Below are 27,188 nucleotides of genomic sequence, written 5' to 3' on the forward strand. Positions count from 1 at the left end.
ATTTATAAATACCTAAATATAAAGTACATGCTCCATAAACGTGAAAGACTGCTCTTTAATGCTATAGCCAAGTCACGGATCCTGCTCTCTCTCCTTCATTTAGTAACAAAGGGGTCCTTTTACTAAGCTGCGGTAAAAAGTGGCCTGCGGTAGTGTAGGCACATGTATTGGGAACGCGCCGGGCCAGTTTTTACCGCATCTACAAAAAAATGGCTTTTTTAAAATGGGACGGGAAAAGGGCCTGCGGTAAAAATGAAACCAGCGTGCACCCAAAACCTGCCTGAGCACTTAACTCCACCCATTAATCTAGTGGTAAAGGCTCATGCGCTATACATGCGGTGACTGACTGGCATACGCCGAGTGCCCATTACCGCCAGAACCGGCACACGCAGGAGGAAATAAATAATTAACCCAAGCATTATGGGCATTCATCAAATCTGAACTTACCGCCAAGAGGGTGCGCTGGCTTGGTGGTAGTCTCATATGGGCGCACGCTGCATGTGCGTACAGCCTACCGCGGCTTAGTAAAAGGGACCCATAATAAATGGCCTATGCAGTATGCTCAGTTTAGATTATTTCACTTTCAATAGATCCTATGTAAATTCCTCAGCTGCCATCTTCATATCTAGTACCTGACTTCTCAATTCTTTTCCTACCACTGCCCTCATTATCTGTCTTAAGTATGTCCAAAATTTGTTACAGATAGCTCCCAACACCTCTGCCAATAAGCCATTTCATCTTTACTACATCTTAAATGGGAAAGATTCTTAGTAAGTAGTATGCTAGACAAGTTCCAAAGAAATTTGCAGAAAACTTAAAATTCTACAACAAAGTTTTCTTACATTCTTTGCCAAACCATGAAACTAGAGGTAAAGAGAAACCATACTAATTAAGGTAAGCGGTATAAAAACAGCCCAGTCAATATTCAGCCCGTGGCAGTCAGTGGGTTTGTTTTGTTTTTTTTAAATGCTAACCGCCACAGGCAAAATTAGCCCCAGATACTCAATGCTGGGCCATGTCTGGGCACCAGCATTGAATACCCGGGGCTTATTTGCTCTGGGCTAGCTGCCAGGTGTAATGCAGGATCCCGGCTGAATATTGGCTGGGATCCGCATTAACATAAAAAATGTCCCCCTTCCAATCCCTCCACCCAGAATCCCTTTGGGCCTACCTACCTGATCCCTGGTGGTCTAGCAAGGGTTCAAGAAGGAGCAATGCCCACTCACTCCTGCCTGACTCAGTTGCCTCTTCAAAATGGCTGCTGCAAACTCTAGCAGCAGCCCCACAGTACTTCAACCGGAATAGTATTTTAGTTTTCTATTAAAAACTAAATTTGAGGGTCATTTACACAGCAGTCCTAAACAAAGATGTGAACACTATTCTGTGTGACAGTTTCAAAAAGAACAGAAAACCATTTAAGTAAATGTTACTAGCCAATGTTTAACAGGCCTTAGAACAACTTTGATATATATAGATTTAAAATACTGAAAATTAAAACATGACAATGGAGACTGGATCACAAGGCTGAAAGCATCTGTTTTCCAATTAAGCACTATAAAAACCAGGCACTGGCATGATCATTGGCTGAAATGCTGAAAATTGGTTTAACCCACATCCCCAATGCCAGTAGATGGTAGTAGTACACTGTACACAATGGCTGGGCACTACAGAATAATTCGCTCTATAATATCCTAGAAACATAACACTTCACTTCTTAAAATCCTCACCCCTGTTTCAGATCACTGCACATCATAAATCTGGTGTAATGAAAGAATTTTCCTATTTTGTGTCTGAGGAAAATGTTTAGTACATCTAGTCCATGATCAACTATTTACAGGTCTCTAGAAGTACCAAATATGCTGCCAGTAGGCACTGCTGGAGGTGCTGGTGCTAGGACATTAACGTATATGTGTATCAAACTGCATAAGAATAAAAATACCCCTGCGTAAGAGAACTAGCCCTTAGGTGCCTGAAGATTTTAAATTTATAAAATGGTTGAAAATTAGTGATAAACACCAGAAACTGCATGCTCCCTAAGGCCAAAAAGTTTCCATTTGCTAAACTAGAATTTCCAATGTTTGAAAGTTATAATTTATACACAATGAACTTCTTTTTATACAGCAGAACTACAATCGTGACCTAAAATATGGCTTATATTGTGGGCAGGACGATTTGAAGATTGCTTGGAGGAGTCTGATGCTGAAGCATTTGAGACTGAAAGCAAAGGTGACATGGCTGAGCCATCTGGAGGAAGAGTTACTATTTCTGGAAACAAAGATGTCAAATTAAAATTGGACAAGTGGGAAGGGTTGGCCATGGGCATTGGTGGTATGTCAGGGAGGAGGGGAAAACTGGGCTGAGCAAAGCCTACTGGCCTAGGAGGAGAGAGGATGGATCCAAACCGGTTATTTAAACCTGCAGAGTTTGACTTCTCTGTGCTTGGATTTGTAAACATCTGATTTGAAAAATAAGGAATAGAAATATCATTCGACAAGCTAGGATGAGCAGGGGAATATGGTGGGTAGAAGGAAGGTAATGTGTTCTGAGGATCCACTGGAATTAGGGCTGGTGTGCGAGTAGCACCAGGCTGGGTAACTGGTGGAATAAAGGATGGATTAGTATTTATTGGTGGATTTATGCTACCCTCTGGAATGAATGGAAACCCAAAATTTTGAGACAGTGTGTGCTGATCCGTAGTATTGTCATTTGACACTTGAGAGTTATCAGACATGAAGCGGACTATACTGGCTCTTTTCTCTGTGGTAGACTGCTGGCGCCCAAGAATCATGCTACCACTGGAAGCCAAAGGAAGATGGGGAAGACTGGGGTCAAACACATTTCCATGCCTTTGGACTCCAGACCGACGGATTTTGGAACTACCAGTGTCTTGCAGATGATGTCTTGAACGCTGAGTAACTGAAGAGTTTGGCTGACGAACAGATGTCTGCCCTTGATCAGCACTGCCACGTGAAATTGATGGATGAGGGAGAGGTGGTCGGACCACTCCATGCATGTTACTGGAAACTTGAGCATTTAAGCGGTTCTTGGCCCCTTGACTATCAGCCATCCTCATGGGGTTAGATTTTTGTACTGAAACATGAGGGCTTGAGTTTCGACCCTGAATTTCTCCCGAAGAACTTGAAAAAGGAATATTTAAAGAATTGTTCCTGGAATTAATTGTACCCATAGCCATGTCACAGCTTTCCCTAGTTTGGCCTTCACTGTCTCTACGGAGATGAACACCCTCTCGTGCTGGAGGACAGCTGTACTCTAGAGTAGCAGACTGCCCACACTGTGTATTTCGTTGGTGATCTGATACTGATCTTTGGTTTCCACTGACCTGCTCAAGATGAGGAGCAAGTAAACTCTGCATAAAGCTCTGGTGGCAAGAATTTTCATTCTCTCTTGGGGGAACAACATTTGCTGTTGGAATCCCTTGGACTTGTGGATAAGGTAACCTCTTTTGCCTGTCTATGGTTGGACCAATATTTTGACCAATTCGAAAAGTCTGTGACTGCATGTTCCTGAGAGATACAGGTATATTTCCCATTTCATTGTTTCCTGAAGTTTGAACTTCAAATGTGCTTTGTGGCTGTTGGCTGGAACCCTTAAATGTCTGACAATCCGATAGTCGCTGAACATCAGCGCTGATATTATGATCTACAGATGTGTGACTCTGCATATTATGAACTACTAATCCTTTATTCCTGGAAACATCAAGATAGCTTCTCATATCAAGTTGGTCTGACACTCTAGGACCCTGAATTGGTGGTCCCATCCTCTGCTCTGAGTTGGATGGTGTCTTTCCAATAAGAGCCTCTGCAGAATAACTAGAAACCCTGTTTCTTTCTTGTCTGTGTGGAGTACATGTCACATTTGATGACCTAGACACAATACTTGGCTGACACACCATTTGCTGCTCCATACCTCTGGAAGTCATGACTCTCTGTATCTGGTTATGTCCTGATATGTGTTCTGAAGAAATTCCTGAGCCTTGTTGTCTATTTCCAACATCCTGTGGCTGTTGATGCATATCCTGACTTAGATGACTTGGTGGATGACTAGTATGATGACTTCTGTTTGTTGCAGGGTTTTCACAACTTTTATCAGGCTGTGAAGCCCCATAGTGCTGCTGCATTTGTTGTTGGATCTGCTGATGATGAGGATGGGGCTGACTACCCTTTTGCCTAACCTGGTCAGCTGCATGGTGTTTCTGCTGTAAAGAAAGTTGAGCAGGCTGGGTTCCCTGTATGAGTGTGTGTTTCTTCTGCATCTGTACTTCTTGTATTGCTCTCTGCTGGTGGACATTATGGGGCTGTGAGTGAACTGAGCTCTCAGTATGTGAAACATGCTGCTGCTGAAACAAGTGATGCATTTCTCGTATTTGCCCAGTCTGCTGCTGCTGCTGCTTTAAATATGGATTGCTACTGTGAATATGGGACACAGTTTGTGCAGGAACATGCTGAAGGTGCTGACTACCTGTCTGACCTTGTTGCGGTTGCTCTGAAATAGGAGGCTGAGAGTTACAGTGAATGTCAGGTTGCTGAGAGTTACAGTGAATGTCAGTTTGCCTCAAAGAAGTGTTCATAAAGGTGCTACTAGATGTAAATAATGGATTAAGGCTGTCAGTATGCTCTTGACTATTCACTGACACTACTGAACTTGATGAATTAGACGCTATGTGACTTACTAAAAGTTTAGTCTGCTCACCAAGGCTATCAGATGTTCGGTTTATTGATGATATTCCTTCAAGTCTCATAGACGGAGCTCGACACTGCTTCTGCCTCTTTGCTGTAGAAAGCAGAAGATCATCTTGGACAATACGTTTGGTAGAATCCTTTCGACTTTCATTGGTTTGCTTTAAGTGTGATTCTGGAATTTGGGACATCTGCATAACAGAAGCCCTAACAGGCTGAAACTTATCTTGGGAATATTCAGCCAACAAAGATGGTCTAGAAGACTGACTTACATAGGAACTAGATGATATTGAGACTGCTGGTTGCACTGATGGTTGGGATAAATTCGAACAGCTTACAAACGGATGTGTAATGCTACCCTGATGAATAAGATTATTTATACTTAAACTGGTTACATTTGCAGATGTTGAAAATTGTGAAGACACATTTGATGTTTCAATACCCACAGAACAATTTGGTTTCGATATAAGGCCACCAGCATTTGTCGTCTGTGCCAGATCCTGAGAATTAAATTTTCTTGGTGTTGCTTCTATCTGTAATGCACTGTTGTCCTTACATGACTGAGCTTTAACACACTGGTGATGCTCTGTTGTCAAAGACAAAACTTCTGCAGTCCTTGAAGCAGCATCACCAATGTCAACTTGCATACTTACTCGGCCTCTCTCAAGGTTTTCTTGAGCAAAAATTGCTCGTGCTGCCATGCCAACTATGTCAGTATGATCAGAAAACGTACAGCCACTGAATGTATGTGAAGATGTGTTAGCCATGTCATCTCTACTTGTGTCTGGGAGCATAGATGCAACAGAGAAACTGCGACTGCTACCAGAACTGGTAGACATGGGTGAGTCTGCCTGTCTGGTGCCGAGCAAGGCACTACCAGACCCTTCCTGATCAGAGATACAAGAATGCTGTGGCGTTATATTTTCACCTTCAGTGTTCAATAGAATAATTTCCTGCTTCTCAGGCAGGACATTTGTTTCTGCTGATTTAGTGGAAAATGAGCTGCTCTCTAAGGTAAGGGATACATTTTTTTCAGCAGATGGTTTTTCTTTTTCAATATCAGACAACATTCTGCTAAGACCTTGTCCCTCCAAGAAATCTGCAGCAGTTTCTATTTCAGCTGAGGACTCTTGTGTGACGCTTGGCTGAGAAGTACTTATGGCTTCAGAAATGCAGGTTTTTTGGGTGCAGTTCTGGTTTGCTGATGCCTCAGAAATATGAATGCCTGAAACACTAGGCTCAGTAGAAGTTATTGTTATAATGCTTGTAACACACGATTTACTGAGTTCAGATGATACAGGGGTCTGTGATGACTCATTCTGAGTGCTACATTCTGGTAAAAGTGAAGTGGAAACTTTGGGCTCAGATGTGACCGATTCAAGATGTCTTATCGTTCCTGATTTGGAGAGTGATGAACCAGACACATTTGTCAAGTTACACTCGCTTCCAGGGCTTGATAACACTACATTCTCAGCATTTAGAATCTCTTTGAAAGGAGTGACAGAACTGTTCTCACCAGTTTGAGAGACCATATTGTTTGCTCGACATACTATAGATGTTTCTGGTGACAAAGAGGCATTTTCAAGCAGGATCTTCACTTCACCATTTGAATGCTGTTTTGAAACATCCACATTTGTCAAATCAATTTTCTCTTCATCTCCAGCTTTATTTCCTGAAACACTTTCTTTAGAGGGTGTAGACTGCTTTTTAGCATTTGAGTTTTTATTTGCCTTTTTTGGCTTGGCAAATGATTGAGAGCCAGCATGAGATTTTGCTGAAGAAGAGTTCACTGGATTAGAAATAATGGGTAATGCTGTTGAGTTCTCGGTTATTGTAGAAGATGTGGCAGTTGTAGATACAGAAACACAGTTAACTGGGGCAGCTTGACCACTTACAGTGGCTGATGGATTAGTGGAATGGTGGATGGCCACCTGTAAGCAGTTCTGTCCAGCCATTTGTGATATGCTTTGACTGAGGTTGGCTAAAGCACCAAAAGTATTCAGGGCAACATTGGTATTAGGATCTTCACTGGTTGTAGGCTGAATAATTTGCATAGGGGTTTGATTTGAGGCTCCAGATGAGGACATTACAGGTTGCAAGGCAAATAGCTGCCCATTTAGAGAAATAGTTGGTGGTTGCTGCTGGTGAGTAGGCACTGAAACCGAAAGAGATTGTGCTGAGCTTGAAGCCGATGAAGATGAAGGCCTTGGTAATATATGAACCAGATGCTTCCCCCCAAAAGCATGTGGTGCAGAGGCATTTTGTAAAGCATTATTAGGGCAAGCTACAGAACTGACTGCATGAAGAGGCATTCGGACAGAACTAGGAGTCTGAGCTGAGAAGAGAGACAGAGGATTTGGATTAGCAGCTTGAATAATTACAATTTGTTGCCCTACGGTCTGGTTTGGGGCTTCTGCTCTGATCACTGGTGGGCAAGGAGTAGTATTAGGAGGTTGGAGAATTATAACATTTTGATTAGTTGGAGTAGGGCCAACAGCTGGTCCAACTGGCTGGGTCATCTGGATGACTTGCATGGCTGAATTTATTGGAAGGATGTTAGTTCTGGACTGGGTTTGCAATTGTGGCTGCGCTATTAATGGCTGCATAGATAAAGATGGACAGGAAATGAAAGTACCAGCTACCTGTTCAATTGGCTGCCCACATGCAAGAGAATTATTTAAGCCAACACTATGAAAGGATTGCCTGTTATGGGCAGAAGTGGAACTAGTGTTATTTACTGGCTCATGTAACAGGGTAGGTATAATACTGGAAGGCGTATGGTTTAGTGGCTGAACAGTGTTCCCGGAAAGTTGTAAAGTAGTCCATGTGGTTTGTGTATTTCCAGTTGAAGGGATCCGTTTAAGACTTCTTACATTTTTCAAGTCAGAACTAAGACAAGAAGCAGGCAGAGAAGTAGAAAATGACCATGTATCTAAGCAGCCTGCAGAAATTGTGCCTTCTGTTGAGAGAGTCTGAATTGCTACTGTTGAAGTAACCACTGCTCTGGCATTGCTCTCGTCTGTGCTTGTCTTAGCATTTACAGAAGGGAAACTGTTTGCAATACCAACTTCCATAGGTTGCACAAGTGCAGTGTCTGTGGCTGACCCCAACAAGCTTTCCTGAAAATCTTTTCCCGAATCCTGCAAATCTGAACAAGGTAAGCTTTTATGTGGCACTTCAGGGTTCAATACTGAACTGACAGAAGAGGTATTGGTGTTACTGAAAACAGTCACTTTCGATAACTTGCTGTTTTGCTGCCTGCTATCACTTTCAGAAATGTGTTGTTCCTGCTGTGAGATGCTAGAGGAACACTGCTGCCAATGTGCTGTCCCAGCCTGGGAAACACCCTGACAGCCTGCAATGGCAGTAGCAAATGAACTCTGCTTGTTCTCCAAAGTAGAAACCTCCGGGATGTTCTGAGCTGGAATGGTCAGAGGAAGACACAGTGGACCTTCTTGGCTTGTGCTTGAAACAGAGATACTAGTCTGGTTCAAAGACTTGCTTTCTGTGGTGTAGACAGCAGAAATAGTCACTGGTGTCACCAAATTGCAGGTTCTCTGTACCGGTACAACATTTGCTGTTTGCTTCTGTAAATTGTGACCCATGTTAAAAGTTATGCCTTGTACAGAAGCGCTCTGGCCATTCACTCCAAGCTGACTCCCATTTGAATACACAATGATGCTCTTTTGAACCTTCTCAGTGGGAATAACCACAGGGACCTTTGCATTTTTCAGATTACCTCGCCAGTGAATTGTGGGATCATCATACAGACAGATATCATTAGCTTTCAATAGTTCAATGTATCGACCATTTTCCTTCTGGATCTCATAAAGCTGTTTTCGAAGCCTTTTTATCTCATCAGCTGCAAAACAATCAAAAGAATGGAAATCATTACTAATCACTCTGTGTTAGGTGCATATGGAATAAACTGTCCTGTTATGGTTAATAATTGTAGCTTCTGTTCTCAGGTATTTATAAAATTGTAAAAATAGATGTTTATTTTCCAGGGCACAAAGATAATTAAAGTTTATCAGTGTGTTTGAATTACAAGTACTATTTGCTGGGTACCTTTTCCTTTTGAATCAAGCATGTACATTTGTGTCACTTAGGAGGAGTCAGCATAGAACATGCACAAAAACTGGCTGGAGAATATATGACAAGCCAGGGCAGGGGTGAGTGCCAGAGGAAATGGTGTATTTCCAGCGTTTAATCAAATAAACACCTATTTTAAATTTTTTTTAATGGCGCGTGTTTATTGGTGTTTATCAATTAAAACCTAAAATCATAGAAGTATTCAGCAGATACCAATTCAAAAGCTCTCTTAAATAAATAAATCACTGAAGATAAGATGGTGTGGCTGCTTTGTGTTTACTCAGTTTTTTCCCCAACCTGGAACTATCTTGCTGCCTCACATCACTAAGTCTTACTTAAACTAAGATAAAAATATACCCAAGTTACTAACCTATAGCAGGATGGAAGTCCTCACAGATGGGTGATATCATCTGACAAAGCCTAAGCAGAAAGGCCTCTTCAGCTCAGAATAACTTTAAGAGGCACTACCAGGGTGGAGGAGTGGCCTAGTGGTTAGAGTGGTGGACTTTGGTCCTGGGGAACTGGGTTCGATTCTCACTGCAGGCACAGGCAGCTCCTTGTGACTCTGGGCAAGTCACTTAACCCTCCATTGCCCCAGGTACAAATAAGTACCTGTATATAATATGTAAGCCCCATTGAACCTGCTATGAGTGGGAAAGCGCGGGGTACAAATGTAAGAAAAATAAAAAATAAAAATAAAAAAAATGTTTACAATTTCCCACTCAATGCTGTTGTGCTGGACTTCATCAATCTCTATTAAAATTTACTTAGAAGAAAACTCCTAAGAGAGGTGGATGGGTATGTGATGACTTGTACCCTGCTGAGAACACCTGCTACAGGTAAGCAACTTGGTTTTCTCCGAGGGCAAGCAGGATAGAAAATCCTCCCAGATGGGTGCCACTAGCTACAGACTGCCTTCAACTGAGAAAAAATAGAATATGAAAAGTGATAAAAGAAGCAGATATGAAGAAATGTTTTTGATAGAAACAAGCCTTTTAAACTTTAATTGTATTTTAAAGAAGGCTCTCTGGAAATGAAGGTTGGGGGGGGGGGGGGGGGATAGGCCTGGGGGGATAAAATCATATTCCAGTCCATAAAGAGATTCTGGAGTATAGCTTATAGTTAATTAAAATTTGGTTTACCATTAAAGCAGGTCTCAGCAGTTTACAATAAATAAAAGGGTTGAAAAAAGGAAAAGAACTACAATGTGGATAGAAAAGGTAACACGTCCTAGCAAAAACCAAATTTACTACATAAGTACAGAACAGGAGGAAGTTAAAAAAGCGAACAAACATTATCAGCAGGTATCTAAAAGCAATGCATATAGCCACAGAGCCCATTCTCAAGGGAACACACTAAACAGTTTCAAAGGCTTTAAGCAAAAAGCCAAGCCTTTAGTGCAGGTTTAAAAGCCTTAAAGGGAGGAGGGAGGGATTGGGCAGCAGGGGTTATTGTTTCTGCTGGTTATCGATAAGCCTGATGTTAGATCATTACTTGTATAATTGAAAAACTTTTAATAAACAGAAATTAAAAAAAAAACAACAAAAAACATTTCTTCAGTCTGGTCTTTCTGAATACAAAGAACTCTATTTGAACTTTACCCACACCCTTTTCTTAATCTCGTTTCCCATCTAGTCCTGCCTAATTATGCTCTCACCTATCCACCCTTAATTATTTGTTTGTCCTTGTAACATAGTTAATGAGGGCAGATAAAGGCCTGTACGGTCCATCCAGTCTGCCCAACAAGTTAAACTCATTTTACATGGTATGTGATACTTTATATGTATACTCGAGTTTGATTTGTCCTTGCCATTCTCAGGGAATAGAACCACCGAGATAGGGAACACACTGAATATCACTGAGGGAAACGGGGAGCACATCACGAGCAAAAGGAAAACGAAAAAAATGAGCAAATGATTTGAGCTCCAGCCTACCTGTGGCACTATAGAGAGACAACATATCCCTATAAGATAAGTGGACTTCTTTCAAAAACATTTTCGTTGACAAACTATAAAGAACTCACAGATAGCACAGTTACATATAGAAGCTCTGTGAGAAGTGTGGCATTTACATACAAGGCTGCTAAGCGCAGGTTATGATCCACTAAAAATTAAAGCATAGATGGTAGGGAGGTAGGGATATATAGTGCTATGATGGTGGACGCTGGTGCTGTCAGAGGTATTCATTAGCTCTACAACAATACACCCATTACTGAGCACTATTATACATTTAAAGAAAGATTTCTTTTAATTTATATTTAAAGACAACTAGGTTTCTATATAGTTTGTAATAAAATTTTAACTGCCAGACCGGCGACCATTCTTCTAGATTCGGAGATCCCTTCTCATCGTTTTCTTCTCCCTCCAGGGTATCCACTCTATTGGCTATTTTTGTGTCATCCGCAAAAAGGCACACCTTTCCTTCCAACCCTTAAGCAATATCTCTCACAAATATATTAAACAGAATAGGCCCCAGCATCGACCCCTGAGAAACTCCACTGCTCACCTTTCTTTCCTCAGAGCAGATTCCATTTACCACCACCCTCTGCCACCTGTTAGTCAACCAGTTTCCTATCCAGTTCACCACTTTCGGTCCTAATTTCAACCCTTTCAGCTTATTCATGAGTCTTCTGTGGGGGACCGTATCAAAGGCTTTGCTGAAATCCAAGTAGATTACCATCTAGCACACATCCTTCATCCAGGTCTTTGGTCACCCAGTCAAAGAAGTAAATAAGATTCGTTTGGCAGGATTTTCCTTTGGTAAAGCCACGTTGCCTCAAGTCCTGTAACCCGTTGACTTCTAGAAAATTAACTATCCTTTCTTTCAGCAGCGACTCCATTATTTTTCCTACCACCGACATGAGGCTTACCGATCTGTTGTTTCCCACTTCTTCCCTGTCTCCACTTTTGTGAAGAGGGACCACATCCACTCATCTCCAATCCCGCGGAACCTCCCCCGTCTCTAAAGATCTATTAAATAAATCTTTAAGAGGTCTCGCCAGGCCCTTTCTGAGCTCCCTCTGTATCCTGGGATGTATCCCATCCGGCTACATAGCTTTGTCCACCTTCAGATTCTCCAGCTGTTTATAAACTGTTTCTTCTGTAAACGGCGCAGTATCCAATCCATTCCCAGATGTTCCCTCAGCAGCCGACCGCGGTCCTTCTCCAGGATTTTCCTCCATGAACACCGAAGAGAAATAATTGTTTAGCACGTTCGCTTTATCTTCATCACTCTCCACATAGCCATTCTCATGTGTGGAATTGTCTCGCAATTCCATTCCTATCTCTTCTTTCTCCAATATATCTGAAAGAGGTCTTGTCACCTCTCTTTACATCTTTAGCCATTTTTTCTTCCGCTCGTGCTTTCGCTAGCCGTACTTACCTCTTCACTTCTTTGAGTTTAACCCGATAATCTTTTCCGTGATCCTCTCGTTGCATTCTTTTGTATTTCTTGATCAAAGCCTCTTTTGCTCTTATTTTTTCAGCTACCTGTTTGGAAAATCATATAGGCTTCCTGCTTCTCTTGTTTTTGTTTACTTTCCTCGCACAAAGATCAGTCACCATATTTATAGCAGCCTTTAGCTTGGGCCACTGGTTTTTCCACATCTCCAAAGCCTTCCCATGCCAACAGCTCCTTCTTCAGGTATTCCCCCATTTTATCAAAACCAGGACGCCTGAAATCCAGTACGTTTTGTGCGTCTGCACTCCGCCTTCGCCTTTATATCAAACCATACAGTGTGTTGATCACTATTACACAGGTGGGTAACCACCCGGATATTGGAAACATTTCCTCCATTCATGAGCACTAGATCCAGCATCGACCCTTCCTTCGTGGGTTCTGTCATCATTTGTCAGAGCAAGGCACTTTGACAGGTATCCACAATCTCCCTACTTCTTTCCAATTCCGCAAACAGGACATTCCAATCCACGTCAGACAAATTGAAATCTCCCAACAGTAGCACCCTCCTTTCATACCAATCTTTTGAATATCTTCTATCAGATCCTTATCTAACTTCTCTGTCTGTGCCGGAGGTCTGTAGATAAGCCCCCGCGAAGATACAGGTTCTACTACTACTACTATTTAGCATTTCTATAGCGCTACAAGGCATACGCAGCGCTGCACAAACATAGAAGAAAGACAGTCCCTGCTCAAAGAGCTTACAATCTAATAGACAAAAAATAAAGTAAGCAAATCAAATCAATTATTGTGTACAGGAAGGAGGAGGGTAGGTAGAGGCAGGTGGTTACAAGTCAAAAGCAATGTTAAAGAGGTGGGCTTTCAGTCTAGATTTAAAGGTGGCCAAGGAAGGGGCAAGACGTAGGGGTATTCCAGGCGTAGGGTGCAGCGAGACAGAAGGCGCGAAGTCTGGAGTTGGCAGTAGTGGAGAAGGGAACAGATAAGAAGGATTTATCCATGGAGCGGAGTGCACGGGAAGGGGTGTAGGGAAGGACGAGTGTGGAGAGATACTGGGGAGCAGCAGAGTGAGTACATTTATAGGTTAGTAGAAGAAGTTTGAACAGGATGCGAAAACGGATAGGGAGCCAGTGAAGGGTCTTGAGGAGAGGGGTAGTATGAGTAAAGCGACCCTGGTGGAAGACGAGACGGGCAGCAGAGTTTTGAACCGATTGGAGACGGGAGAGGTGACTAAGTGGGAGGCCAGCAAGAAGCAGATTGCAGTAGTCTAAACGAGAGGTGACAAGGGTGTGGATGAGGGTTTTGGTAGAGTGCTCGGAAAGAAAGGGGTGGATTTTACGGATGTTGTAAAGAAAGAAACGACAGGTCTTGGCGGTCTGCTGGATGTGAGCAGAGAAGGAGAGAGAAGAGTCAAAGATGACCCCAAGGTTTCGAGCCGAGGAGACAGGGAGAATGAGAGAGCCATCAACAGAAATAGAAAACGGGGGAGTGGGGAGGTGGGTTTGGGGGGAAAAATGAGAAGTTCGGTTTTGGTCATGTTTAATTTCAGGTGGCGTTGAGACATCCAGATAGCAATGTCAGACAAGCACGCTGAAACTTTGGTTTGGATGCAAGGTGAGATATCAGGGGTAGAAAGGTAGATTTGGGAGTCATCAGCATAGAGATGGTAGGAAAAGCCATGGGATGAGATTAATGAACCAAGGGAAGAAGTGTAGATAGAAAAGAGGAGGGGACCAAGAACAGAACCCTGAGGTACGCCGACAGGCAGAGGGATAGAAGTAGAAGAGGATCCACCAGAGTGAACACTAAAGGTGCGGAGGGAGAGGTAGGAAGAGAACCAGGAAAGGACAGAGCCCTGGAATCCAAGTGAGGTTCCATCTTCTCTTTTCAGGACGATCCATAAAGCTTCTTCCTTACCCCAGGTTCCCCGCATTTCAGCCTCTCTGATAATGTCTCTCACATACAGAGCCACTCCTTCACCTCTTCGGCCCTCTCTATCCTTCCTAAAAAGATTATAGTCCGGCACGGTCACATCCCATTGAATCACGTCTCTGTAATAGCAACAATATCCAAGTTTTCTTCAAACATCAGGGCTTGCAAGTATTGAACCTTTTTACTTAGACTACGAGCATTTGTGCTCATAGCTTTCCATGTGCTTAGTGAAATTAGGTGGTTTTCTATATTTACATGACCTTTCCCTCTGCCATCATGTTTATTCTGGGGGTGACTTTCTGAAATCCCTTGTTTCCTTTTGTCACCCCCACCCTCTAGTTTAAATGTCTAGAAACATACTGTCTGAATTTCTCCCCAAGGATCCTTTTTCCCATCACAGAAAGATGTAGTCCATCATTACAGTACAGCCTGTTATTTTTCCACGTATTACCCCATGCTCCTATGTATCTAAAACCTTCTTCTTTATACCAAGACTCAAGCAACTTATTGAATTCCACTGTTTTGCGTATCCTCTCCTCTCTCCCATGTAGGAATTACTTCAGAAAAAAACACAGTCCGAACCAAAGATTTGAGATAGTCTAAATCCCTGGTTACTTACTGCACATGTATTAATTTGCTTTTTTGAACTTATTGTAATTTGTGTTATATTCTGTACATTATTATGTTTTATTCACTTTATTATTTGTTTGTAAGCCACATTGAACTTGAGTCTATTTCGGGCTAATGTGGGGTATAAATGTCATGAATAAATAAATAAATTGGATTTCCCTGCCCAGAACCGCTGCCCTACCTAAGACATGAGGTTTGGACTCATCATGGGACTTAGCTCCATAACTATGGAGACAATACCATGCACGACTGGAGGAGCTGCTGGAACTAGTAGGATAGGCACCACTGGAGGTATGAGAGGCATAAAAGAATGGCAAACTGGCCACTACCATGGGTACAGCAGTTGCAGGTGTGAATGCTGAATTGATAAGTACCATAGGTTTGCTTCCATCTTTTCCAAAGCACACTAAACATTAAAAAAAAAAAAAAGTGCGAGAGATGTCAGCATGACATGGAGTTATTTGGGGCCTAACTTGATGATCATTTTCTCCGCACTATTCCAAACAGTGCTATAAAATTAGCACCGGAACAGCACGGGGGAAACAATGCCTCAATTATCAAAACTAATAGCATGCAAATTTATGCGAGCTATTAGTTTTATCAGGGTACTGCTGCGGGAAGAATCCTCACACAGAATTTGTCAAAAAAAAAATGCCTGGACCTGTCAAACAACCTCCAGCCACCCTCCACCCTCAATACAAAAAAAAAAAAAAAAGATATCTGGTAGTCCAGCGGGACCCTAGTTGTAGCCTCTCATCCTGGTAGACTAGTGCCCCCTCAAACCCCCCAACCAATCCCAGACCCCACACCCAGTACCCTTCACAGACACAGGAGTCTGGAGGTCCGATGGACCTCCAGCCCCCCACAATGCAAAAAATACCTGCTGGTCCAGCGGTACCCTAGTTGTAGTTTCTCCCTTATATTGTAAGGAAGTCCTGCCCATCCCATCCCAGGATGCACTAGGCAGTGCTCGGAGGAGGAGGCAGTGCAACTCCCTCCTCCTGCCTTAAGATACAGGGGGGGGGGGGGGTTGGGGTTACAACTAGGGTCCCGCTAGACCACCAGGTATTCTTTTTTGTATTGGGGAGGGGCTGGAGGTTCTCTGGAGCTCCAATCCCCCTGTGTTGGTGTCCGGGGGCCTGGGCTTGGCCACTGGAGTGGGGGTTGGGAGCAGCCCAGGCTATTCTGTCCATATAATCAGAGTGAAGTGCTCTGATCATATGGGCAGAATACTGCAGACTTCATTTAAATATAATTTAAATGGCATGATCATTGTTTGCTGCATCAGACCCCTCTGATCATTCTGCGCTGGTAAATGCAAGCACTACTGGCCTCTAGCATCTGCATTTAACTTTTGATCATCAGGACTTTACAATTCAGGGCCTATCTAGAGAGTTAGCTAAAGGCCTCTGGGAGATACTGCATGCAGCTTTGCCCCCTTCCCCCCCCCCCCCCCCCCCATGGTCTGATCCCTGATGATGTCAGTGTAGGTAGACAGGATTAGTTTACAAGGAAGCCAGACAGGCTATATTTGAGAACTGGGCCTTCAAAGGAATACACACCTCCTTGGTAATCAGAAGATGTCAAACTAATACATAGCCTGGAGGGAGAGTTACACACACATAACCTTCAGACACACCCACCTACATTCATAACTACAAAACATTTCTGCACAGGCAGCCATTCCATACACATGCATCCCTCCTCAGCCACTTACAGGAGGACAGTCCCACTCACACACAGAATTAGAAGGGAAGGCAGAGACAGACACACACACACACACACACACACAGCAGCAGCAGTGCTGCAATAACTTTATGTTTTAAGTGCTGTACACTTGTAAGAAGCCCATTTCTATATAAAACACCTTTTTCCAAGCCACACTCATTTTCTTGTATTATTGAGCTACAAACCCAAGCAACTTACTAGAAATGAAGCCGACAATCATAACCTCTTCATTTTATATAATTCTCTTAGGGTTGCAATTCCAATATTTTTCTGGTACAGCAATGTTGTAATGTTTTTAATGTTTCCTATTTGCATGCAAGAAGCTGCTCTCCTGCAAGCTGGTTGTTTGAATCGAATCAGATTTATATTGTGTTTGTCTTATAAGTTGCTTTTGTCGCGGCTCTGATGTCGCCCTGGTGTTGGTGAGCTCTCGAGTTTTCCCGAGCTCCCCTAGGCCCAGGAAGAAGCCGAGCACCCCAATCTTCACCCGCGGCGACCGCCGTTCACCGAGGGTTGAGCCCTCAGCTGCGGGCGGCCAGCAGGACTGCTGGAACCCCGGGGTGGTGGCTGGCCTGGCTGGAGATGGGTACGGAGTCCTTGGTGAGCGTAGCTGAGCCGGGCGGCTAACTGAGCACTGGGCACGGCCCAGTCGGAGGAAGTGGCTAGCAGGACGGTGAGGCTGGTACGAGTAACAACCACCGCCCTCACTGGAAATAGCTAGCTGGACGGCTAGCTGCCGACAGGAACAAACACAGTCTTGGAAATAGCTAGCAGGACGGCTAGCTGCCGACAGGAACAAACACAGTCTTGGAAATAGCTAGCAGGACGGCTAGCTGTCTTGAGAAACGGACGCAGTCTTGGAAATAGCTAGCAGGCAGGCTAGCTGTCTTGAGAAACAAACACAGTCTTGGAAATAGCTAGCAGGACGGCTAGCTGTCTTGAGAAACAAACACAGTCTTGGAAATAGCTAGCAGGACGGCTAGCTGTCTTGAGAAACAAACACAGTCTTGGAAATAGCTAGCAGGACGGCTAGCTGTCTTGAGAAACAAACACAGTCTTGGAAATAGCTAGCAGGACGGCTAGCTGTCTTGAGAAACCAACACAGTCTTGGAAATAGCTAGCAGGACGGCTAGCTGTCTTGAGAAACCAACACAGTCTTGGAAATAGCTAGCAGGACGGCTAGCTGTCTTGAGAAACAAACACAGTCTTGGAAATAACTAACAAGACGGCTTCGAACAACAAAACGGAAGCACTGGATCCCCCCCCGTGTCTCCGTTTAAATCCCCCGCTCGTCCTGGCTGGAGAACAGCTGGAACCAATCCTCTCCGCCCCGGCCGGCAGCGGAGGGCCGGATTGGTCCTCCCGTCCGATGGGCGGAGTTCCTGCGCGGATGCGCCAATCAGGTACGAGTGGGCGGAGCCTCCTCGCTGGTCTCGCTGCAGCGAGGAGGACGCCGACGCCGGCGCCGCCATCTTGGCTGGCGGATCTCCTTCTCCGAGGCCGGCGATCCAGAAGAACTAACGCCGGCCTCGGGGCGACTTGCGGCTGCGGCGATCCCCATGGCATTCTTCCCCCGTCGCCCTGCATCCCTCGGGCGACCCAGCCTTCCGCTCCGGCCCGCGGACCGCCAGGTAAGGGCCCGGAACGGGACAGTATCCTCCCCGGAAGACCCCTTCCTCCGGGGCCCGGGTTTGGACGGATATCGGGCGTGGAAGGCTTTGACCAAGTCTGGAGCATGCACATTAGCCACGGGTTCCCAGGAATTATCTTCGGGGCCAAAAGATTTCCATGATAACAAATAATACAGTCTTCCCCGCCGCCACTTTGAGTCGAGAACTTCTCCTACCTCGTACTCCGGGTCCGGGGCCACCTGGAGATCTTCTTCTTGGGCTGGATGCGGATGCCACCCGGACTCCCGGAACCTCTACAATAGCGAGATATGGAAGGCGTTATGTACTCGTAGGGTGCCGGGTAACCGCAATCGATATGTTACTGGCCCAATTCGTTCCTGGATTGCATATGGTCCCGCATATCGAGGTCCCAGTCTTCGAGAAGACCCTCGAAGTCTCAGATGTTTCGTGCTTAACCATACCTTCTGTCCTGGTTGGAGCACGGGGGCGGGCCGCCGATGGCGGTCAGCAAAGAGCTTGTCCTTGGTCGCGGTCCTCTGTAATTGTTCCCTAGCCATCTTCCAGACCTCTTGTAGGTCGGCTACGACTTGGTCCCCCGCCGGGTTCATGGCAGTCGCCGGGAACGGCCCTGGAAGTCGAGGATGCCGCCCATATACCAGGAAGAACGGGGACTGCCCTGAGGATGAGTGGTCACTGTGGTTATAGGCGACCTCGGCCCAGGGAAGTAGAGAAGCCCAGTTATCTTGTCGTTGGTTGACGAAGGCTTGTAAGAACCCTTTCAAGGTTTGGTTAATCCTCTCCACCATGCCGTTGGTTTGAGGATGGTACGCGGATGAAAAGTGGTTCTCTACCCCCAAGGCCGTGCACAAAGTTCTCCAGAAGCGGGAGGTAAATTGGGGTCCTCGGTCACTGATGATCCGAGTGGGTAATCCATGTAGTCGAAAAATGTGGTGAATGAACGCTTGGGCTAGAGAGGCGGCCGACGGAAGGTTCGTGAACGGAACAAAGTGAGCCATTTTAGAGAACCGATCTATCACAACCCAGATCACGGTGTGCCCCTGGGAACGAGGTAAATCAGTGATAAAGTCCATGGATATTTCCGACCAGGGACTGGTCGGTACGGGCAGTGGTTGTAGGTCTCCCAGGGGGGGTCCTCCTACTGACTTGGTTCGGGCACATACCGGGCACGAGGTAACAAACTGGAGGATATCTCGCCTCATCTGTGGCCATCGATAATGTCTCGTGATGAATCGGAGTGTCTTTTGGTACCCGAAGTGCCCGGCCCATCTAGACGAGTGCCCCCATTGCAGAACCCTTCTCCGATCGGCGGCCGCCACGAATTTCTGGATTTGTGCAACCTCTCCTGTGGCTGCACTGACACAAGCAGGGTCTAACATCGGATGAGTCTCCTTAGTCTCTTCTGGTACCTCAAAAGCCCGGGAGAGCGCGTCTGCCGGGGTATTCTGGGAGGCCACCCGGAACACTAATTGAAAATGAAACCTGGCAAAGAATAATGACCACCGGGCCTGTCGGGGATTCAGCCGCTGGGCCTCTTGGAGGTATAGAAGGTTCTTATGATCAGTGATGACCGTGAACCGGTGTTCCGCTCCTTCCAACAAGTGTCTCCACTCTTGCAGTGCTAGTTTCAGCGCCAAGAGTTCTCTATCCCCTACCGTATAGTTCCGCTCGGCTGGAGAGAATTTACGTGAAAAGAAGGAGCACGGTTGACGCCGGCCTTCGGGGTTAATTTGAGAAATGACCGCCCCGGCCCCGAGGGCGGACGCGTCCACCTCTACAATGAAAGGTTTCTCAGGGTCGGGGGTCAATAGAATGGACGCGGACTCAAAAGCCTCTTTTACCTGACGAAAAGCCGCTTGCGCCTCTGGCGGCCAATCCCTGACCCTCGCATTCTTGTGGGTGAGCGCCGTCAACGGGGTGGTCAACCTGGAGTACTGGGGAATAAATTGGCGATAGTAATTGGCGAAGCCCAGGAATCGTTGTAAAGCCTTCAGGCCCTTCGGTTGAGGCCACTCTCGGATGGCTTGGAGCTTGTCTGGCTCCATCTGTAATCCCCCTGGAAGCAGGATATGCCCCAAAAAGGATAAGGATCGCTGATGGAAAGCACACTTACTCAGCTTAGCAAATAGATGGGCTTGACGTAGGCGGTGCAGCACTGCACGCACATGACCCGGATGCTCCCTGGGGTCCTTAGAGTAAACTAGGATGTCATCCAGATATACAATCACCGTGGAATTTAGCAATTCTTCTAGTACACAATTGATAAGACGTTGAAACACCGCAGGGGCATTGCAGAGACCAAACGGCATCACCCGATATTCAAAATGTCCCTCGTGGGTGTTAAAAGCCGTTTTCCATTCGTCCCCTGACCGGATTCGTACTAGATTGTAGGCCCCCCGCAGATCTAACTTCGTGAAGATCTGAGCTCCTTGCAGTCTGTCCAAGAGCTCGGGAATGAGCGGCAGCGGGAACCGATCCTTCACGGTGATGGCATTTAATCCCCGATAGTCAATACACGGTCTCAGGGACCCATCCTTCTTGGCAACAAAGAAAAACCCTGCCCCGGCTGGGGATGTAGACGGCTGAATGAACCCTTTCCGTAGGTTCTCCTGGATATATTCTCGCATTGCCTTGAACTCTGCTCGGGACAGTTTGTACAGTCGGCCCCGTGGGGGTACCGTATCCGTCTTCAGCTCAATAGCACAGTCAAAAGACCTATGCGGCGGTAGTACCTCCGCCTCCTTGGGACTAAACACATCAGCAAAGTCTCTATACTCCATAGGCAGGGAGCCCAGTTCACCCGGTCCTTCCCCTGGCGACATATTTAAAGCTGGACAGGTGCCAGCCCGACCCTTACAACAGGTCTCTTGACAGGACTTACCCCACGCTTGAATCTTTCCCCCGGTCCAGTCGATAACCGGGTTGTGGCATCGTAGCCACGGCAATCCCAGAACCACAGGGTGGATGGTCCGGGATAACACTAAGAATTCGGCCTCCTCCCGATGGTCCTCTCCCACTTGTAGTCCCAACAGAGGAGTAATCTCAGTGACTGGCTGAGGAAGGGTAGTTCCTTGGATGGAGGTTATCCGCAGCATTGTCCTCCGGGGGAGCGTGGGCCAGCCCATTTGCTGCAGCAGTTCGAGCCCAATAAAATTGCCCCCTGACCCCGAGTCCACCAGGGCTTGGGTCTGAACCGTGGCCTCCTGCCACCGTAAGGTTACCGGTAGTATGATCAAAGTGTCCTGTAGGGGAGCGGAGTGCCCCAAGAACCCTCCCCTCAGGGTGCCTTGGGGAGCGCATTTCCCGGCCGGATGGAACAAGTCCGGAGGAAATGCCCAGCCTTCCCACAATAGAAGCACAGTCCATTAGACTGTCGTTGCTGTCTTTCGGCAGGAGTCAACCGTTGCCGGCCCATTACCATCGGCTCCTCCCCGGGCTCCGTAGTGTCCCGGTTCACCTGGCGAGAGGACGGCCCTTTGTTTGTCCGGGGGGCCCCTCGTGCCCACTTCTGCCGCTTCGCCCGGGCTCTGGCTCGCTCCTGGAATCGGGTGTCCACCCGTATGCAGAGTGAGATGAGGGCATCCAATTGTGCGGGAATATCCCGTCCCGCCAATTCATCCTTGATTCGCTCTTGTAACCCCTCCATAAAAATGGCCATCAAGGACTCCGGATTCCAACGCAGCTCCGTGGCTAAGGTACGGAACCGGATGGCATAGTCGGCCACCGTACCTTCTCCCTGATGAATCCGGAGCAGTTCCGATGCCACGGAGGAGGGTCTTCCCGGAAGGTCAAACACCATCCGGAACCGGCGCTGAAATTCGTTATAATCCTCCAAAATGGGATCATTTTGTTCGTTCAGGGGAGCTACCCAGTCCTGGGCCTTTCCTCCACAAAGGCCCATAATGTAGCCCACCTTACTTTGGTCCGAAGCAAAGGCCTCCGGTTGCATCCGGAAGGCCAGGTTGCACTGGTTGAGGAACCCCCTACAACCACCCGGGTTCCCATCGTAGCGTGCTGGTTCAGGGAACCGAGGTCCCACGCGGAACCCTCCCATACGGGGAGCCGCTGCGGCCCCTTGGACCGCAGCGGCCTGGTTCTGTACCTGAAGCGTGGAAAGTTGAGAACATACATTCTGGAGCGCCCCAGACAGGGCGTTAAGCTGTTCCTGTTGCTGCTGGAGAACCTTGGCCAGGTCCCGTAGATCAGGTTGCGTCGGCGAGCTCATGGCTTCCGTTTTCTGTCGCGGCTCTGATGTCGCCCTGGTGTTGGTGAGCTCTCGAGTTTTCCCGAGCTCCCCTAGGCCCAGGAAGAAGCCGAGCACCCCAATCTTCACCCGCGGCGACCGCCGTTCACCGAGGGTTAAGCCCTCAGCTGCGGGCGGCCAGCAGGACTGCTGGAACCCCGGGGTGGTGGCTGGCCTGGCTGGAGATGGGTACGGAGTCCTTGGTGAGCGTAGCTGAGCCGGGCGGCTAACTGAGCACTGGGCACGGCCCAGTCGGAGGAAGTGGCTAGCAGGACGGTGAGGCTGGTACGAGTAACAATCACCGCCCTCACTGGAAATAGCTAGCTGGACGGCTAGCTGCCGACAGGAACAAACACAGTCTTGGAAATAGCTAGCAGGACGGCTAGCTGCCGACAGGAACAAACACAGTCTTGGAAATAGCTAGCAGGACGGCTAGCTGTCTTGAGAAACGGACGCAGTCTTGGAAATAGCTAGCAGGCAGGCTAGCTGTCTTGAGAAACAAACACAGTCTTGGAAATAGCTAGCAGGACGGCTAGCTGTCTTGAGAAACAAACACAGTCTTGGAAATAGCTAGCAGGACGGCTAGCTGTCTTGAGAAACCAACACAGTCTTGGAAATAGCTAGCAGGACGGCTAGCTGTCTTGAGAAACCAACACAGTCTTGGAAATAGCTAGCAGGACGGCTAGCTGTCTTGAGAAACCAACACAGTCTTGGAAATAGCTAGCAGGACGGCTAGCTGTCTTGAGAAACAAACACAGTCTTGGAAATAACTAACAAGACGGCTTCGAACAACAAAACGGAAGCACTGGATCCCCCCCCCGTGTCTCCGTTTAAATCCCCCGCTCGTCCTGGCTGGAGAACAGCTGGAACCAATCCTCTCCGCCCCGGCCGGCAGCGGAGGGCCGGATTGGTCCTCCCGTCCGATGGGCGGAGTTCCTGCGCGGATGCGCCAATCAGGTACGAGTGGGCGGAGCCTCCTCGCTGGTCTCGCTGCAGCGAGGAGGACGCCGACGCCGGCGCCGCCATCTTGGCTGGCGGATCTCCTTCTCCGAGGCCGGCGTTAGTTCTTCTGGATCGCCGGCCTCGGGGCGACTTGCGGCTGCGGCGATCCCCGTGGCATTCTTCCCCCGTCGCCCCGCATCCCTCGGGCGACCCAGCCTTCCGCTCCGGCCCGCGGACCGCCAGGTAAGGGCCCGGAACGGGACAGCTTTATTAATCCAAACGGTAAGGGATAAGGACTCCTGATGCCGACACATGTGGGGGGGGGGGGGGGGGGGCTGGGGTTGGCTGGGGGGCTTGGGTGGAACTACAACTTGGGTCCCACTAGACCACCAGGTGTTTTTTTCATATTGGGTAGGGGCTGAAGGTTCCCTGGGATTGGCTTGGGGGGGGGGGGGGAGTCTGGGGGCACTAGGCCACTAGGGCGGGGAGTGGCCTTAGCCATTGGAGAAATGGGGGATGGGGGGTCCCGAAACACAGCCATGATGAGCCTTCCCACAATAGTCCTTCAGAAGTGATAAGCAACAAAGACTTTGGATACTACATGCTTAGTTTCATCATCCTTTGTGACCTCACTTCTTTTCATGTTGCTGTTGCATTCCTTTAAGGATTGGACCTTCTTTTTTTGTTGTTTCCAATAAATGAGACATGCCACCTTATTGTGCTTTTCTCTATGGACATTTTCTGCAATCAGAATTTTACAGCCAGCCACAAGATGAGTATTTCCAGCTCTTTCTTACAGAATCTACATTTGCGTTTTCCTAGGTTTTTCTATGTTTGTCGTGAACCATCTCATATGTAATCCACTGTCTTGGACAGCAACTATCAATCTTTATTTATGTTATTTCTTAATTGGAATTTCTCATCCTTTGGTTTCAGTTCCCCTCGCCATAACCATTCAGGTATCCACATCTTCAGCTGCTGTGTGGGTGCCAGATGATATTCAATGCTGGCATATACACTCAGTCCTAACTTTGGTCGCTTAGCTATTTATACAGGTCATATTTGAACACTTAAGCTATGCGAGCACTGGCACTGAATACTGAGGTCACCCATATAGCTTCCAGCTCTTCCCTGACTCCACCCTTGGAATACCACTCTCCTTGCCCACTTGAAAAAGGCTGGCTTGTGCTGATATTCAGCAGCACTGCCCTCTTAGCTGCTGCTGAATATTGGCTGCTAGCCCACTGAGCACAATTTAAGTGGGCAGCAGCCTCTATTGTCTACTTAAATCACTTTAAATATTGGGCCCACTGTGTATTTCTTCCAGTGGCTTGAGCAGTATATTAAGGCCCAGTTTTACTATGCTTTATTTTCCCTTATCAAGGAAAGAGAAAACAGCCTTAATAAAATCAGGTCCTAAAGAAGCTGCTTAGAACTTGGTGTGGATCTTTTTTTCCTACCCCACCTTGGTCATCAACTTTGGTGGTGGAAACTGAGGGTGGGGCAGGGTGAAGATATATAAACTACTGGCTCCAAAATTTATTTTTATTTTATTTGTTGCATTTGTATCCCACATTTTCCCACCTATTTGCAGGCTCAATGTGGCTTACAAGATATGAGACGCTGCTCTGAGTTTCTCCGCTCCATATTATTTTGAGTGTATTTTAGCGCTACAATATTTGAAAAGAGAGATATAAATTCCTTTGATATTTGGATAGAATAAGCAACCATCACATGGTGAGAAGACTCCTGACGCAGGCCTGAACGGCCGAAACACAGCTGTGTCGTCCAATAAAGTATATATTTTTCAATTTTTATATTGAAAAAGTGTTGTCTTTTTTTATATTTTTAAATATATATATATTTTATTATTTTTTTGTTTTTGTCATCTTCACTGTTTTGCCTTCTGTTGTTTTTTTGCGGACTGGTTTCTTCTGTTTTTTGCATTACAAGGCTCCGTCATGACATTTGTCATTAAAGTAAAAGATACAATTGGTATTACATAAAGAATATGGATAACATAATAGAATTAAGCAATCAGGTACAGAGGGGAAACATTGAGAATTTTAGGTAAATGGCTTCTAAATTCAAAGAAAATATGTCAAGACCTTCTTTAGAGCATCTTTAACGCCAGAAAATGTATCCGATAAAATTTATCCTGGAAACATCATAGACCTTGAAAGCAAAAACCATTTACATGGGCTCCTCAACCCAGTTTGGTTGCATATGTGGTGAGGAAAATTTGCATAGAAGGAATTTGGAAGGGGACTCCTTTTCCAAAATTGGATTGATCCATCCACCTGTAAAAAGTCCCATAGAGGTATGATGACACAGACTATATTCCATAGTTTCCGAGTGACCTGAGTTCACAAAGTACAATGTGCTGGTCTCATTCTGAGATGTGACCATTATATCCACTGTTGAACCACATGGCCTAACAATCTCAACATGCAGCTGATATCTGATAACCCACTTGAACTTTCTGCAGAATGAACACCAAAGTAGTAATCCTTTCCTGTAGGAAAAAGGCTTTGCCGAGGCATGTTTAGCAGAGCTCCTATGAATTTTAAAAGAGGTGATGGACTCTGGGTAATTTAAGACAAAAAACCTAGTGACTCCAGCACCTGGATGGTTAAGCCCATGGATCTTTGGGTTCCTTCCTGTGATGCATTTTTGACCAGCTAATCATACAGATAGGGAAACACATTAAAAAAAAAAAAAAAAAAAAATTTACTGGGTATATTCTGCTGGAACCTGTCAAAACCCCTGTCCCTGTGGCTTCTGGACTCTCTGATATCTGGTACAAGTGAGAATGCCGCTGAATCTACTTAGAACAGAGGAGGAGGATAACTATACCTCTGGGATTAATAGGTCCTCCTTTGCCTCCAACTTGAGTGCCTCTTGGAAAAAGAGAAGGCTGAGCAGAGGTGGGGCCAGGAGTTGTCATCTTGCAGTGCTCTAATGAGAGAAGCTGCTTCTTTGCCAAAAAGATTTTCCCCACAGCAAAAGCATGCTTGCAAGCTTTTCCTGCACATTGCATCTAAGGTCAGAAGCAGCCTTGCGAGTCTATGGGCTCCAATACCTTAAGCAGAAGCTCTCCATGTTTTGAAAATATATCATAGGTTGCTCTGACCATGTGTTTTCCACACTATTTCGTTTTGCCCACTAGTAAGTGGAACTGGGCAGCCCTACTGTGAGGTAGAGATCCTACCAGCTCCTCAATCTCATGCACATTTTGCATATAGTGGCCCATGAAGAAAGGATAAGAAACTATGCAGGAAGTAGCATAGCATTCTGAAATATCTTCCAACTAAAACCGCCAAGGTCAGTTCCTCCCTTCCTGGGGAGTGGCAAGGAAGCTGCTGCTTCTCAAATCCAAAAGTATTTTGGATTCTAAACATAAAAGTCTACCTTCTTGTTCACTAGATATAAGGTGGGGAGTTCTCCCACATTCTCATCTTTATGTATTTAAGGATTCTGTGAATGGGCACTGTCATCATAGCTTCCTTATGAGGGCTGAGGAATTGGAACATATATAATGTTTCTGACCTGCAGAAACAACGGATAGAGCAGTCAGCTGGTAAAACTGAAGCCTGGCTCAAATTCATTTTGGCTCCTTGTTATCTTGGTCGATTCATTTAATCCTCCATTACTTCAGATACAAACTTAGATTGTAAACCCTACAGGGAATGGGAAAATAGTACTACTGTACCCAAATGTAACTCACCCGGTTACAACAGAAAAAAGCATGATCTTTATCCAAAATCCCATCCCTTCTCTCTAAGTTAAATGGAATGGCCTCTGTCTGTTCCCTAGTACATCAGAAGGGGCTTTCTAGTTTCATGGAGAGGAGCTGGATCC

General features: G+C 46.1%; 1 protein-coding gene across 2 annotated transcripts in view; it reads right to left on the reverse strand.

Moving 5' to 3' along the window:
• Positions 1 to 216: 216 nt before the first annotated feature.
• Positions 217 to 27,188, reverse strand: part of USF3 (upstream transcription factor family member 3) — a 75,412-nt gene continuing 48,440 nt past the window's right edge. For both annotated transcript variants that reach the window (XM_030203911.1, XM_030203913.1), the window contains one exon: positions 217 to 8,559. In XM_030203911.1, coding sequence (XP_030059771.1) covers positions 2,114 to 8,559 — 6,446 coding nt within the window. In that variant the 3' untranslated portion in view covers positions 217 to 2,113. The remainder of the gene's footprint in view (positions 8,560 to 27,188) is intronic.

This window comes from Microcaecilia unicolor, chromosome 5, assembly GCF_901765095.1.
Source record: "Microcaecilia unicolor chromosome 5, aMicUni1.1, whole genome shotgun sequence".
Taxonomy (NCBI): domain Eukaryota; kingdom Metazoa; phylum Chordata; class Amphibia; order Gymnophiona; family Siphonopidae; genus Microcaecilia; species Microcaecilia unicolor.